Here is a 14,739-nt window from a genome sequence, read left to right on the forward strand (position 1 = left end):
ATAGGAACTGGTGACCACCAGACAACTGCTCTGGAGACAGGCTAGGTAGCATGCCTGGAGGGACAGCTGACCTCAGGAACTGATCCCATGGGCTTTGCAAAGACCCTCTCAGTTTTCTTTTTTTCTTTTTTCTTTTTTTTTTTTTTTAAGATTTTATTTATTTATTCATGATAGTCACACAGAGAGAGACAGAGAGGCAGAGACACAGGCAGAGGGAGAAGCAGGCTCCATGCAGGGAGCCCGATGTGGGATTCGATCCCGGGTCTCCAGGATCGTGCCCTGGGCCAAAGGCAGGCGCCAAACCGCTGCGCCACCCAGGGATCCCACCCTCTCAGTTTTCTCAGTCCAGTCTCTGCCCCTAATCCCCTGTGTGACCTTTGGGACACATACTTTAATTATCACGAAAACCCCTATGTGGCAAGGAAGGAGATCAGGCTAGGAAGTAAGTGATGAGGACTGTAGTCCCAATTATGACATCAAAGTATTACAGAACTTCAGCCAAGTCCCTCAACTTCCCAGATGGGCCTAGGGCTGATGAAGAGAAAGAACCATCAGTTTAAAAAATAAATAAATAAAAAATTCTAGAAGCCCTGAAGCATAAGAGGCCAAGGAGAAAGACAGAAATACTCTAGTCTTAACACTGGAAACCTTTAAGCCAAGAGTTTCAAGATAATTTAATACAAGTTCATTCATTTTTATATTTAAGTTCATTATGTCCTGGTAAAAATTCTGAAAGGCCACAGCAAAAAAGCTTAAGATGGCCACTTCCATAAAGAATGTCTGTCTTCAGGTCCATATTTGCTTTCCAATCTGAACAGAAATGCCTGTCCCAGCACCTTCTGGGAAAATCAACCTTTGATTCAAAGAGATGTTGTTCAATAATTATGACAGCCACAGCCATATAATAAGCTCACCACCCACCAGTAAGTCTAAGGAGGAAAGACGGGCAGCTAGAAAGACAGAGCATTCCTCTCACCAGGAAGCAAATGTAGCTCCACGCAAGAGATGGGTGACTTGGTGCCACTGGGGGAAAGATAATTTAAGCCACTGTGTTCACAATTAAGAAGCACCCCCATTCACTCATGGAAGCCTTTAAGTGTTACTGGTGCCTGGAACCAGACGTAATCCTCCCAGGCTGTGGTTGGGATAGAGGATCTGCCACAGGACAGGGTCACAGTCAGTTTGTGGCCCCGGTTGGGCACTCGGTAGTTGAGCTTAGGTCGAAACCAATCTTCTCCACAGTCACGGTGCCCCTGTGCCATGACAATGGTGCCCATGAGTGGAGGAGCCTGCAGCTCACTGAAGGCATCAGCCATGAAAATGGCTCGGAAGAGACGGCGCAAACAAGCTGCCGTGCTCAGGCTCTGATCCATGCTGTTGGGGGCCAAGCGAGACAAATCAAGCTCATAGAACTCCTTGGGACTTAAGGCACTGCCGCCAAGGAGGATAAGCACGCGGGGTACTAATGTCCGTGCAAAGAGACCCTCTAGGTGGCTGAGGACACTCTCCAGTTCCGCCAGGGCTTGTTGGCATTTCCTGCTGCTCATCTCAGCAGCAGCCCGAGCTTTCTTCTTCATTGCATCCTCTGCCTGTGAGGACAAAGAATGGTGAGAGGGGAGGACAAGAAGGAGGAAGCTAATGCCCTTTGAAGAACCCTGTTGGGATGTGGTAGGCTTCTGGGACTGGGTTTCCATGGCCATGACACTGGGTTTTATCAGAGAGTAATATATCAAAAAGGAAAATGCATTCTTTATATAAAATCATACTTTTCCCATGCTCAGAACAGCAAAAACAGTATCTGAAGCAGGAAAGCACCCAGAAATTAGCAACTAAAATAGTCAAGGAGATTTGGTGGCACACCAGGTGGCAAATTTTGCGGTACCATGAGTGACAACAGGAGATGAGGATAATCTGGCTTAATAAAGGGGATTCTGGTGTTGGTCTTCCAGTTATCTGGAAAATTGAACACATGCTTATTTGTGGTCCCATCTGAAATACCACTGAATGAGAAAAAAAAAAGGGAGGAAGGAAGGGGAGAAGGAAAGGAAACTCCCAAGGCGAAAAAGAACTGGGAAACAAAAAACAAACACAAATTTTTGGGAAATAGAAGGCAGGTGGGAGAATTCAAGGGCGCTGAATACCAACTGCTAACAGAGGGAACCCCCCATGAAAGCACACCAATTTACACTGCAGACCTCCAGAAGGGCTCAGGAATTGGCAATTTAGATACCACAGAAGAATTAAGAGAGGAACTGAGTGAAAACCTGTGTGAGGACCCTTAGATCGATCATCTGCCAATTTCCTCCACCCAGTCTCCTCCAGAGAGAAGATTTTCCATATTGATGTTTTGGGAGTCCTCCAAAGAGACCACTAGGTTCCTACCCAATATCCTTAGAGTAAAGTCTATCAGTTCATAAGGTCCAGCTTATGCAGAGCTTTGATTTATTTTTAAATATTCACCAGACACAGAATAAAAGCCTCTAACATGAAAGTGAGAGACCAAAACAAATAGGAAAAGGAATCGGGGGGAAAAAACAGAAACTTAAAAGAACAGAGTAGGGACGTCTGGGTGGCTCAGTGGTTGAGTGTCTGCCTTGGGCTCAGGGTGTGAGATCCTGGAGACCCAGGATCGAGTCCCACATCAGGCTTCCTGCATGAAGCCTGCTTCTACCTCTACCTGTGTCTCTGAGCCTCTCTCTGTCTCTCATGAATAAATAAATACAATCTTTAAAAAAATAAAAAGAAATAAAAGGAACAGAGTAAAACTTCAAAAATACAATAATAGGGATCCCTGGGTGGCGCAGTGGTTTGGCGCCTGCCTTTGGCCCAGGGCGCGATCCTGGAGACCCGAGATCGAATCCCACGTCGGGCTCTCGGTGCATGGAGCCTGCTTCTCCCTCTGCCTATGTCTCTGCATCTCTCTCTCTCTCTGTGTATGACTATCGTAAATAAAAAAAATAAAAAAAAAATACAATAATATCTTCAGATAAGATAATATAGACATGAAATAACAAGATGTTATAATAAAGAAACATAAACAAAACTAGAGATCTTAAGACTCTGATTGTCCCCAAAATTACAGAAGTGGAATGCCTGAGTGGCTCAGCAGATGAGTGTCTGCCTTCGGCTCAGGGCGTGAACCTGGAGACCCGGGATGGAGTCCCATGTCAGGCTCCCTGCATGGAGCCTGCTTCTTCCTCTGCCTGTGTCTCTGCCTCTCTGTGTGGGTCTCTCATGAATGGATAAACAAAAATCTTAATTAAAAAAAAAAAAAGTGTTAGAATATAAAGTTAAGGAAGTCCTCCAGTAAGTAAAACATAAAAACAAAGAGATGGGGGATCCCTGGGTGGCTCAGCGGTTTAATGCCTGCCTCCCGCCCAGGGTGTGATCCTGGAGACCTGGGATCGAGTCCCATGTCAGGCTCCCTACATGGAGCCTGCTTCTCCCTCTGCCTGTGTCTCTGCCTCTCTCTCTCTCTCTCTCTCTGTGTCTCTCATGAATAAATAAATAAATCTTAAAAAAAAAAAAGAGAGAGAGAGAGAGAGAGATGGACATTTGGGGAGAAAAGACAGTAAAGTTGAAGGGTCAAATCCACATGCAGCACAACAGCGGTTTTAGAAAAAGAAAATGAGAAAATGCTGGAGGGTTAGACTATCCAAGATTAGGGTGGGGCGAAACTAAAACACATTCCTTACAGCTGTTGAGGCTGACAGGTCCTGAAGATTTCTTAGAATCCCTTTTCACCTGCCTACCACGTAATAATCACAGTCTCCCCACCAGCTTTCTCCTAAAGCCTGTGCCTACCTGGGGAGAAGGTTTTCGGTAGAAGTGCTTAAGCTGTTCATAGGGCAGAGGCAGTTGTTGGCGCTGGTACATGATATGCTTTAGAAGTTCACAAGTAAAACGACAGCAGCCTTCTTGGCTCACAGGCCCGGGAAACACCACCGGCACCATGCAGTTTCTGGGGTAAAAGGGCTCCGAAGGGTTGGGAGGTTCTTGAGTAGAGGTAGTCTCGAGTAGTTCTATCTGGGGAGCGTGGGTCTCCTCTGACTTCTCATACCATTCCAAATCTAGTAGGGGCGCAGAGGGAAAAAAAGAGACAATGAAAACTTAAAAGCCAAAAAGTCAGTCTTCTTCCATGGTCCTGTGGAGGGACAGCCCAACACATTCCCTCCGCAAAATCCGTGTGGGTGGTGGCGGGGAGATTCCCGACCGTGTCGCCTAAGGTGATTTAAGGGACAGCGGGTTGGGGGTTGTAGAGGGAGAATTTCGGACGCCGCGATTAGGGCTCCGCTCAGAAAGCGGAGGCCTTGACCTGGGGAAACTAGTTTACAGTCGCTGTAATCCAGCGGGGCGCAGAACGCCGCGGAGAGGGAGACAGAGTGAGCACGAACCAATGGGATCCAGGACCGAGGGGGCGATGGAGCGAGAGCCAGGAGGAACGCCGGCAAATGAGGGCAAGGAAGACGGGCCAGAGAAAAGGCCGTGGGCTAAAAGACTGGTTAGCAGCGGTAGGAAGGAAACAGGTCCCCAAGGCTCCCGGAGCTGCGGCCCCCAGGCCTTACCAGGTACTGCGGCCGGGCACAGCACTTCCGGCCCCGGAGCCGCCATCACGACCTCCTCCCTCTTCTCCGCGCAGTTTGAATAGGGGCCCCGCGGGGCATCATGGGAAGCTCTCGTCTCCACTTCCGGCGGGGCTGCGGCGAGGGGGCGGGGCGGCGCCGCAGCTGGTGGAAGCCGGGCCGCGTAGGGATCTGGTGCCTGTGGTGGCTGCGAGCGCTCCGGCAGGGGCACGCCGAGGCCTTCCCCCACAGGGAGCCCACGCTGTCTCAGCCGCTGAAGTCTGTCTCCCACAGGGCACCCGCTCTCGCACACCCGTTCCCCCTCCCGCGTTCGCTGTTCATTGTGCACCTACTTCGTGCCAGGCCCTGTCCTAGGTGCTGGAGATCCTGGCAAACAAGCAGGAGGCGGTTGCTGTCCTAAGAGTTTTGCTACCTAGAAGTACAATACCACGTGATGACTTATAGACAGTGGCGCGTGCACGGGCTGTGGATAGAAGAACCGGGCACCTAACCTAGATGGTGTGGAAGTGAGGGGTGGCCCCAGAGGAAATATGGCCAAGAAACTGCGACCTATAGGATGAGTAAAGGCAAAGAGGAAGGCCTAGGTATCCTGGAGACCTTGAGAGACAAGAGCATCCTCCATTCAAGGAATGAAAAGAGTTCAGGGGAGCCAGGGTGACTCAGTCGGTTCAATGAGGGGGCTCTTGATTTCAGCTCAGGTCACGATCTCAGGGTTGTGACATCGAGCCTGCCAGGGGCTCCACACGCAGTGCCAGTCTGCTTGAGAGCCTCTCTCCCTCTTCCTCTCTCCCATTTATTCTCTCTCTCTAAATAAGTAAATTAAATTAAAAGGGAAAGAAAAGAGTTCAGATTATAAAGAGTTAAGGCTGTAGCAGACAAACAGGAATCAGATCATGGCAGAGCTTTACAAGCCATTTTAAAAAGCTTGAACTTGGGCAGCCCGGGTGGCTCAGCGGTTTAGCACCGCCTTCAGCCCAGGGCGTGATCCTGGAGACCCAGGATTGAGTCCCGCGTTGGGCTCCCTGTATGGAGCCTGCTTCTCCCTCTGCCTGTGTCTCTGCCTCTCTCTCTCTCTCTCTCTCATGAATAAATAAATAAAATCTTTTTTTAAAAAGTTTGAACTTGATCCTGTAGGGGAATGAGGAAGCTTTGAAAGCTTTAAGTAGGGAAGTGACATGATTAAATTTAATCTCCACAGTGGCCACAGTGTACAGATTACGTTACATTACAAGAAGGATGAGAGAGGAGGCAGTGATACCAATTAGAGCTAGTGACTACAGTTACCTAAGTGCATTGGTGAAAGAGGCCTAAATTGTGGTAGTCACAGCAGGGTGGAGAGTAATGGGTGAACCCTAGAGATATTTAGGAGGTCCAATAAGCATGACTTGGTGGATGATCCCAGGAAGAGGAAAAGGGATGAAGACAAACAGGTTTTATAAGTTTAGCAGCTGTTGTTCAAAAATGGGCCAGCTGTGCCATTCAATGAAGGAGAGAACACTGAATTCATCTTTTCTCCATACCCACACACCAATAAACCGGGTCTTCCTCTAGTTTTTATTTTTTTTTATTTTTTTTTTTTTAGTCTTTTTTTTCAATTTTCACTTATTTATGATAGAGAGAGAGAGAGAGGCAGAGACATAGGCAGAGGGATAAGCAGGCTCCATGCACCGGGATGCCCGATGTGGGATTCGATCCCGGGTCTCCAGGATCGCGCCCTGGGCCAAAGGCAGGCGCCAAACCGCTGCGCCACCCAGGGATCCCCCTGTAGTTTTTAATAGGTTGAGTTTGCTGTTCCATTGGACAGTGAAGAGGTATTTAGGAACACCATTAGGAACAGAAATGTATTTGAGAGTCATCAGTTTAGGGGTGTATAAGATCACCCAAGGAGGGCATGTATAATGAGGATGAGCTAGAATCCTGAAGACACTAATCACTAATGTTTAGGGTATGAGTAGAAAAAGAAGAGCCTGTGGAGGATACTGAGGAGTACCCAGAGAGGTATAAAGAAGAATAGATAAATGTCAGGTCATGGAGGCCAAGAGAGGTGTGTCTCAGGAAGTACGAACAGAGACCAAACATACTGTAAAATTACAATGATTAAAATACTGTGGTATTGGTTCAGGAATAAACAAACAAGTAATAAAACAGGAGAGACTCCAGAAATAGGTCCATGTATACGTAGATCTTAGTATACGATGAGAGTAAAAAGCAAGTAACTTGAAACAGCTCCCTATCCATTTAAAAGAAAAAACATCAAAGTAGTTCCTACCTCACATCTTACATAAAGATAAATTCCAAATGGATTAAAGATCTAGGGGCGCCTGTGTGGCACAGTCAGTTAAGTGGCTGACTCTTGATTTTGGCTCAGGTCATGATCTCAGGGTCCTAGGATCAAGCCCCGAGTCTGGCTCCATGCTCAGCTCAGAGCCTGCTTCAGGATTCTCTCTCTCCTTCTGCCCCAACCCCCACTCTTGCTCATGCTGTCTCTCCCTCAAATCTTTATAAAAACTGGATTATAGATTTAAACATAAAAATAGGGGCTCCTGGGTGGCTCAGTGGTTGAGCATCTGCCTTCAGCTCATGGCATAATCCCGGGGTCCTGGGATGGAGTTCTGCATCAAGCTCCTGGCAGGGAACCTGCTTCTTCCTCTGCCTATGTCTCTGCCTCTCTCTGTGTCTCTTATGAATAAATAAATAAAATCTTTAAAAAATAAACCTCAAAACTCCTTGCAGAAAATACTGGGGAGTAATTCACAATCTTGGAGTGGGGTTACCCCTAGGCATGACACAAAACCAAGAAAGTATAAATGACAGGGTGCTAACTCTGAACTTAAAACTTATGTAAAGATACTATACACAAAGAATAAATGACTGATTATATACCAGGAAAAATTGTGTGTGTGTGTGTGTGTAATCCCATATACAACCACCTCATAAGCACTTCATAAGCAACACCTCCAGGAAACCAAACATATATGCCACCTTCCATCTCCCAGGACCCTGATCTCCTCCTTCTGCCAGGCTTTACTCCTGTCTTTGGTAAGCTAGGTTGTTCAAAACTGGGATACAGGAATAGGTTATCCCCTCTCATCTCTCTCTCTCTCTCTCTCTTTTTTTTTTAAGATTTTATTTATTTATTCATGAAAGACACAGAGGAGAGAGAGAGGCAGAGACACAGACAGAGGGAGAAGCAGGTTCTATGCAGGGAGCCTGATGTGGTACTCGATTCCGGGACTTCAGGATCATGCCCTGGGCTGAAGGCAGGTGCTAAACCGCTGAGCCACCCAGGAATCCCCCCCGCCCCCATGTCTTAAGGGAAGTTCTCCATTTAGAAGGCAAGGGGATTGGGATGGGGACAAAATGAAATTGTGTGTGTTGGGTGATTGAAAGACCCAAGAAGATGAGAGGATGAGTGTTATCAGGTGAATGCAGCAGGCCCTGGTTATCAAGAGAACGCAGAACTGGCAGTGGTGAGAATGTTAGGGGAATAGTCTTGAATCTCCCAACCCCCAACCTTCTTGAGATCTCTTACTGAGTTCTTCAGTCTCAATCTCTAAGTAGCAGTTTTCCTGGCATCCTGGTGCCCCTGGCTGGAGTTGACCTCTGCAGCACAATCTTCCTTTAGCTGAATAGGGTTGAGAAGAGTGAAGTCATGCGTGCTTTCAACCACTGAAGACCACAAAATTAGCTGGATCTGCCAGTCCCTTTGGCAGACTTTGGTCCTTCTGCTCCCACAGCTTTGGGGAGTTATGCCATGTGGACAGCAACTAAATGATCAATAACCCACCTCCTTCCTTGTGGTCTTGAGGGGAAGCCATGGACTCTACCAGGTCTGAACCTCTGAAAGGATTACCAGAGGTAAGCCACTGTTGCTGCTTCTAATCTTCCAAAGAAAACTGAGATCGGGAGGAAAGGGCTCTTTTATTTCTTGGCTGTGTGAAAGCATCCTGATGTTTGTGAAAGAGGGGAAGTGGACATAGGTTGAGTGGTGAATCATGAGACAGCCATGGGACTAGGAATTGAACCTTGGCGTCCTGACTCCCAGCCCAGTAACACTAACTGCTTCTCCACTCTGCCTTTCTAGTGTCTTGTGCACTGGTTTCTGTCGCTGAGTGTGTTTACCCTTTGCCGACTGCAAGAGCCCTAAAGAGCAAGAGAGATGGCAAGAAAGTCAAAAGTCAGTAATCCCCTGGGCCCTTGGCCAAGTTTCTTTTGCCGGCCACGTCCCCCAGCCACTGCCCTAGCCAGTGGCTGACGTAACCCGAGCCCCAGCACCGCCCCGAGTAGAGGCCAGGCCCCTCCTACGAGCCTGGCTATTTTAAAACTAAACTTGCTGTGCGCGGATTGGTTCTGCTTCAAAACAAAGGGGAGGGGTAATACTCGTTGCCGGGATCCTTGTAGCCTTCGGGCTGCAAGGCTGGTTTATGGGTTTGGGCCTCGTGTCCGTGGCACCGCAGTGTCTCGGGTTGCTAAAACCAGCCCCTGGAGGGTGCCAGCCTGGTAATAAAGTAGTGACTACTGGGTAAAGGTGGCATAATCATCACAACAATAACAGCCGTAATTAGGCTAACCACCATCTGCCTCCGCCCTGGCATTCGGCCTGACTCACCCAGACGGCACGCCAGCTGTCGGGGAAGAAACTGAGGCAGGGGCGGAGCCAGTCGGCTGGAGGGACGTGTCGCCGTGAATTTTGCAGCTCTCCAGGTCCAAAACCTGTTGTCTGCGATCTCGCTAAGGGGCCTAACCAAAGAGCGCCACAAAGCTTCATTCTGATGTAACCCCTCCGCCTCGGGTGACTGCCCCACCCCCAGACGCGGGGCTTCAAACTTCCCCCCCAAGGAAGCGCTAGGAAAACACCCGGTCAGAGCGCGGAGATGGAAAATCAGACTACAGCTCCCCTAGACCTTTGCGCGCATAAGCGCACTCCTCGCCGACGCCCCGAAGCCACGCCGCGGCCCCTTGAGCTGCAATGCCTCCTGGGAATTGTAGGGCAGCTGGCAGTTCATTTAGGGGAGGTCTTAGGCTTGAGGACTCTCTCTCCCATGGTGCCCTGCGGCTGTTTCTGACGCGACCCGGGGCAAAAGCAGGGTGGGGGCGTGGCCCGCGCAGGGCCCCACCCCGCTCTCCTCTGGCTGGCCGGACGCGGCGGTGGCAGTAGGGGCGGCGGCAGCGGCGGCGGCGGCGGCGGCGGCGGCGGCGGCGGGGGGAGGGGCCGGGCGGGGGGCTGGCGGCAGCGGCGGATGGACTCGCGGGTATCGGAGCTGTTCGGCGGCTGCTGCCGGCCCGGAGGGGGCCCGGCCGTGGGCGGAACCCTTAAGGCAAGGGGGGCCGGCGGCAGCAGCGGCTGCGGGGGCCCAAAGGGGAAAAAGAAGAACGGAAGGAACAGAGGGGGCAAAGCCAACAACCCTCCGTACCTGCCCCCCGAGGTGAGCCCCGTGAGAAGTGGCGGGTGAGAGGAAATCACTCGTTCCGGTCCCGGGACTCCAGGGAGGCGGGACGGAGGGAATTGATACCCCCTTCCGGTGTCAGAACCCTGGGGGGAGAGGAGAACCCTTCCTTCCGGTCCCAGGACCCCAAGGAGGACCTGCCCTCCGGTGTCAGGACCCCAGGGAGGAAGAGTGGGGAGGGAGGAGCCCCCCATTCTGATCCAGTGACTCGAGGAGGAGAAATGGGGAAAAGGCATCCCACTTTCATCGCCTTAGGAAGAGCAAAGTAGAATGCCCTGGCTTCATCCTTCTGCTGCAACAGAAGGGAGACTACATCCTGGGATGAAGAGGCAGAGTTTTCTAAACTTGTTCGGCAGGGGAGGAGGGGAGTACTAGGGAAAGGAGCAATATGTTCCGTCTCTATCCCTGAGTACACATATACACACACATATAAAAACAGACAACAGTCCTCCTGCCCTTTGTCCTATGAGGAAGTGGAGATGGCTTCTGCACACCTGCTCCATCTCTAAGGCAGAGAATAACTGCTATTTTGTCCCTCTTAGGAAAGGCGGACAGAGGGGAAAAGCCTAAGCTAGTAGTTTTCAAACTTTAGCATGTATCAAGATCACCTGGATTGCTGCCTGACCCCTGGAGTTGCTGATTCAGTAGGTCAGAAGTGGCCCTGATACTTTGCATTTCTTACAAGTTCCCAGGCGGTGTTAATGCTGTTGGTCCTGGGATCACACTTTGAGAACCATTGGCCTAGACTATCATCCTTATACCACTTTTCTGAAGCCACCCATCCAAATTCGTCATATTTAGAAAACAATAAAAAAGGAAGGTCTCTGCTAATGGGAAAAGATCTACCTTATACCTGTTAGAGGCTGGGAGTTAGAGGGCCTTGAAGAGATGGAATGATGACAGGAAGAACAAAAGAAAAAGAAACTGTCAAGGAGAAGTGCCAAAATGCAGGCAGGCAGGACAAGCAAATCTCTTACCCTGTTGCACCCTAGAGGGGAAGGCTCATGCAACAGGTTGTTTCTCTGGTGGGTCAGCTGATAGAGGGAAGATGTAAAGGTGGTTGTGTGGATAGATTCAGGATTTTACCTCGTCTGAGGCATGTGAATCTGGTTTGTGGAGTCTGCCCCCTTTAATGCATTTTCTGAGTTTCTTCATCTCAGCCCCAACTTTAGAACCCTGCCCCTCATTTTACCTGGGCTCATCTCTCAGCATGCTTATAATGACCAGTGCTGAGCTCACCCTTTGGCCTTGGTCCAGAACCTCTTGCAGCTTCTTGCTCTTGGTGACATCAGCTGAGAGGGTGGGCAGGAAGGAAATGGTGTCTCCCACACCAGTGGCAAAGAATGACCTCAGCAGCCTGAACACAGAGCAGATCTAGACTTCTAGGGACAACAGTTTGAGGCCCCAGGGAGAAGGAAGGGGTGATCTTGCATCTAGGAAGAGGATACCACCAGTGATCAAAGAAAGGATGGACTAGGGTTCCATTTTTGGCTTACACAAGTGACTCACTGTATTCTTAGAGGCCTTTCCTTCAGAGAGGTCCACTGGGACTGAGTAGAGGGGTTTTTCTGTCAATAACCTTTGGCAGGCATCTGTCTCAGGTGCCACTGAAGTTCCTGCTCTCTCGAGTTAGCTGCCTGGGCCCCAGCAGGAATCAGAAGGAAATAGAAGTTGGTCAGGACAGTGTGTCATAACTGCTCTCTGTCTTTTTTCAGGCTGAAGATGGAAACATCGAATATAAAGTGAGTCTTAGGCTGGGGAAGGGCCGGTTATCCTTATGGGTGTGGGGGGGGTGATTTTTCTGAGATCCTTCCAACGTCATGATCTATAGGAGTTTAGGGATATGATTCAGGGTAAAGGCTCTGTACCAAAAAAAAAAAAAAAAGAAAAGAAAAGGCTCTGTACCTCATTCTGTCAGAGAGAGGGGGACTCAGTGTTAGAGGAGGCCAGGGATGAGGGGGTTTGAGTGGGAAGGGGGAAGGTCCTAGTCCCTGTAGCAGGACAGGTGGGGGGCATGAGGGTTTAGGAGGAGCAGCTCTGACTTCATTTTCTTATGACACCTCACCTGTCTTAAGCTGAAGCTGGTGAATCCATCCCAGTACCGCTTTGAGCACCTGGTGACACAGATGAAGTGGCGGCTCCAGGAGGGCCGCGGTGAGGCCGTCTACCAGATTGGGGTAGAGGACAATGGGCTGCTGGTGGGGCTGGCTGAGGAGGAGATGCGGGCGTCCCTCAAGACTCTGCACCGGATGGCAGAGAAGTACGCTTCCCATTCCCCCTAGGTTCTCTTCATCTGTCTCTGGAGAAGACCTGTGAATACCCAGTCACCTCGGGCCTGAGGGGCCTAGGAGAGACTTTCCTGCTGCCTCCTCTTGACAAAGGGCTGAAGGGGGGAGGGTTAGTGTTCTGGGCTCCTCCATGTTGGACTGAGGCTTTTTCGCTCCTTGATTTAAGATTCGTTTAAAAGGATGTGAGATAGATTGGAGGGTGTAGGAAGTGAAGTACAATGCTGAGAGGTGTGGTCCAGAGCCAGGTTGGAAGGTAGAGGGCAGAAGAGTACAGGTGAGATGTGGCAGCTGTGGCCTTGCTGTGACAGGGTTGGGGCAGATATCACTGTTCTCCGAGAGCGAGAAGTGGATTATGATAGCGACATGCCCCGGAAGATTACCGAAGTGCTGGTACGAAAGGTCCCTGACAACCAACAGGTAAGCACACGCCCTTCCCTACCTCTCACACCCTTGCTCCCGAGGAGGGCCCCGTGGTGGCACGTTGTTCACTGGCTGGCCCGGGAACATGGGGGCGTCCAAGTCCTTTGGTCCCCAGGGAGTGTCACTGCCCTTAACCCAACCTTCGGTGGAGAAACAAGGGATTGGAGCCCTTACCTCTGGCAATTCATCCACAGTTCCTAGACCTCCGTGTGGCCGTCCTGGGCAATGTGGACTCAGGGAAGTCAACTCTGCTTGGAGTCCTGACCCAGGGAGAGCTGGACAATGGGCGGGGCCGGGCTCGGCTCAACCTTTTCCGCCACCTGCATGAGATTCAGTCTGGCCGAACTTCCAGCATCAGCTTCGAGATCCTGGGCTTTAACAGCAAGGGAGAGGTGCATGCAATCAGCGGGACCCAGTGGGGCCAGACTCTGAGGATGGGATGGTAGTGGTAAAGAACAGAGCCCAAGGGCAGAGTGTGGAGACTTTTTGGAGTAGTGTAGAAGAAGACCCTGAGGGCAGTGAACAAGCTCTGTCTCCTTAGCAAACAAATGGGAAACAGCTGAATTAAAGCAGATATGGGGCTCAGGGTTAAGAGACAGGGTCTCCCAGTGACTGGTTTAGGTCCTTGCGACTCTTAAAAGGGTTGGGGAGGCTGGCAGGGGGCACTGAGAGCCCTGGGCTCTGGGCCAGGTGGTGAATTACAGTGACTCACGGACGGCAGAAGAGATCTGTGAAAGCAGCTCCAAGATGATCACCTTCATCGACCTGGCAGGCCACCACAAGTACCTACACACCACCATCTTTGGCCTCACATCATACTGCCCCGACTGTGCCCTGCTCCTCGTCAGTGCTAACACTGGGATTGGTACGAGGCATTGGGGCAGGGACAGGGCTGGAGGGGGGTGCTGACTCTCCTACCCTGGGCCTCCTCAAAACTGGGAGTCAGATGTGAACTCTCCTGTTCCCCCTGCCCCCTCCCACATTCTCACCCTTCTCTCCTGCTGCCTGCCTGTCTTCTCTGAGGCAGCTGGCACCACCAGGGAACACCTAGGGCTGGCCCTGGCTCTGAAAGTGCCATTCTTCATCGTGGTCAGCAAGGTGGACCTCTGTGCCAAGACTACTGTGGAGAGGACGGTGCGCCAGTTAGAGCGGGTCCTCAAGCAGCCTGGCTGCCACAAGGTCCCCATGCTGGTCACCTCCGAGGATGATGCTGTCACTGCGGCACAGCAGTTTGCCCAGTCACCCAAGTAAGCCTTTCTCACTCCAGAGCCCCAATCCACAGGGAAGGCTGCCATGTGGCGTCCCAGCCCAGGGCCAGACCAGTTGTGGTGCAGTTCTGTGGTTTTTCAGGTTGGGATTGTGGGAGGGAGTCTGTGCTAGCCAGCCTGGGGTCTTGCCGGTGCCTGGGACCCAGGAGACCAAGGGCTATGCCAGGCATTTGCTGTTTCCCTTGGCTCTGGGCTGGGCCTTGTGAGCCACATTCCTTGGCTGTCTCACAGAGAGAGAACTCAGAGCTCCTGAGGTTAGCAGATAGGAGAGAGGTGCCCCAGAAGCCCACCGTTACTTGCAGGGAGCTCTAGCCTCTGCTTCCTGTCCGAAGCTTCCTCATCTGTCCATTCCATGTCTCCCTGTCCAGTGTCACTCCTATCTTCACACTGTCCAGCGTGTCCGGAGAGAGTCTGGACCTGCTTAAAGTGTTTCTGAACATCTTGCCACCACTCACCAACAGCAAAGAGCAGGAGGAGCTCATGCAGCAGCTGACAGAGTTCCAGGTAATTGGGCCACATGTCCTTGCAGTGAGCGGGAGAACTGGGAGGGACTAATTCTGACCTAGTCCTGATGCTGTTTAGAGATTTTGGACTTGCCAGGTCTACTTAGCTGGCCGTTGATAGCATTTTTTTCGGCTTCAGGTGGATGAAATCTACACAGTACCAGAGGTGGGGACAGTTGTTGGAGGGACACTTTCCAGGTGAATTTCTTTGCTTGCCACCCACCCCATTC

General features: G+C 50.8%; 2 protein-coding genes and 1 long non-coding RNA gene across 4 annotated transcripts in view; 1 reads left to right on the forward strand and 2 right to left on the reverse strand.

Annotated features, from left to right (window-relative positions):
- Positions 1-645: 645 nt before the first annotated feature.
- On the reverse strand, positions 646-4,726 carry MAD2L1BP (MAD2L1 binding protein). Its single transcript, XM_077903911.1, has 3 exons — positions 4,566-4,726; positions 3,805-4,070; positions 646-1,589 (listed from the first exon to the last, which is right to left on the reverse strand). Exons 1-3 carry the CDS (start codon positions 4,609-4,611, stop codon positions 1,077-1,079), a joined length of 825 nt encoding a protein of 274 aa, XP_077760037.1. The 5' UTR covers positions 4,612-4,726; the 3' UTR covers positions 646-1,076.
- Positions 4,727-8,485: 3,759 nt separating this feature from the next.
- On the reverse strand, positions 8,486-9,730 carry LOC144317483 (uncharacterized). The gene is made up of 2 exons (XR_013383486.1): positions 9,193-9,730; positions 8,486-8,726 (listed from the first exon to the last, which is right to left on the reverse strand). It is a non-coding gene; the product is annotated as an uncharacterized LOC144317483 (long non-coding RNA).
- Positions 9,731-9,789: 59 nt separating this feature from the next.
- The window catches only part of GTPBP2 (GTP binding protein 2), a 43,872-nt gene continuing 38,922 nt past the window's right edge, over positions 9,790-14,739 (forward strand). For both annotated transcript variants that reach the window (XM_077903885.1, XM_077903884.1), the window contains exons 1-9: positions 9,790-10,009; positions 11,746-11,772; positions 12,106-12,290; positions 12,627-12,735; positions 12,933-13,130; positions 13,429-13,603; positions 13,766-13,985; positions 14,375-14,510; positions 14,649-14,707. In XM_077903885.1, coding sequence (XP_077760011.1) covers positions 9,824-10,009; positions 11,746-11,772; positions 12,106-12,290; positions 12,627-12,735; positions 12,933-13,130; positions 13,429-13,603; positions 13,766-13,985; positions 14,375-14,510; positions 14,649-14,707 — 1,295 coding nt within the window. In that variant the 5' untranslated portion in view covers positions 9,790-9,823. The remainder of the gene's footprint in view (positions 10,010-11,745; positions 11,773-12,105; positions 12,291-12,626; positions 12,736-12,932; positions 13,131-13,428; positions 13,604-13,765; positions 13,986-14,374; positions 14,511-14,648; positions 14,708-14,739) is intronic.

Source organism: Canis aureus, chromosome 7 (genome assembly GCF_053574225.1).
Source record: "Canis aureus isolate CA01 chromosome 7, VMU_Caureus_v.1.0, whole genome shotgun sequence".
Taxonomy (NCBI): Eukaryota; Metazoa; Chordata; class Mammalia; order Carnivora; family Canidae; genus Canis; species Canis aureus.

Coding starts and splice junctions, on each gene's coding strand:
- MAD2L1BP (XM_077903911.1), bottom strand. CDS start 4,611: ATGGCGGCTCCGGGGCCGGAAGTGCTGTGCCCGGCCGCAGTACCTG. Junction 4,071..4,565: donor GTGCCCGGCCGCAGTACCTG/GTAAGGCCTGGG, acceptor CGCCCCTACTAG/ATTTGGAATGGTATGAGAAG. Junction 1,590..3,804: donor ACCGAAAACCTTCTCCCCAG/GTAGGCACAGGC, acceptor TTGTCCTCACAG/GCAGAGGATGCAATGAAGAA.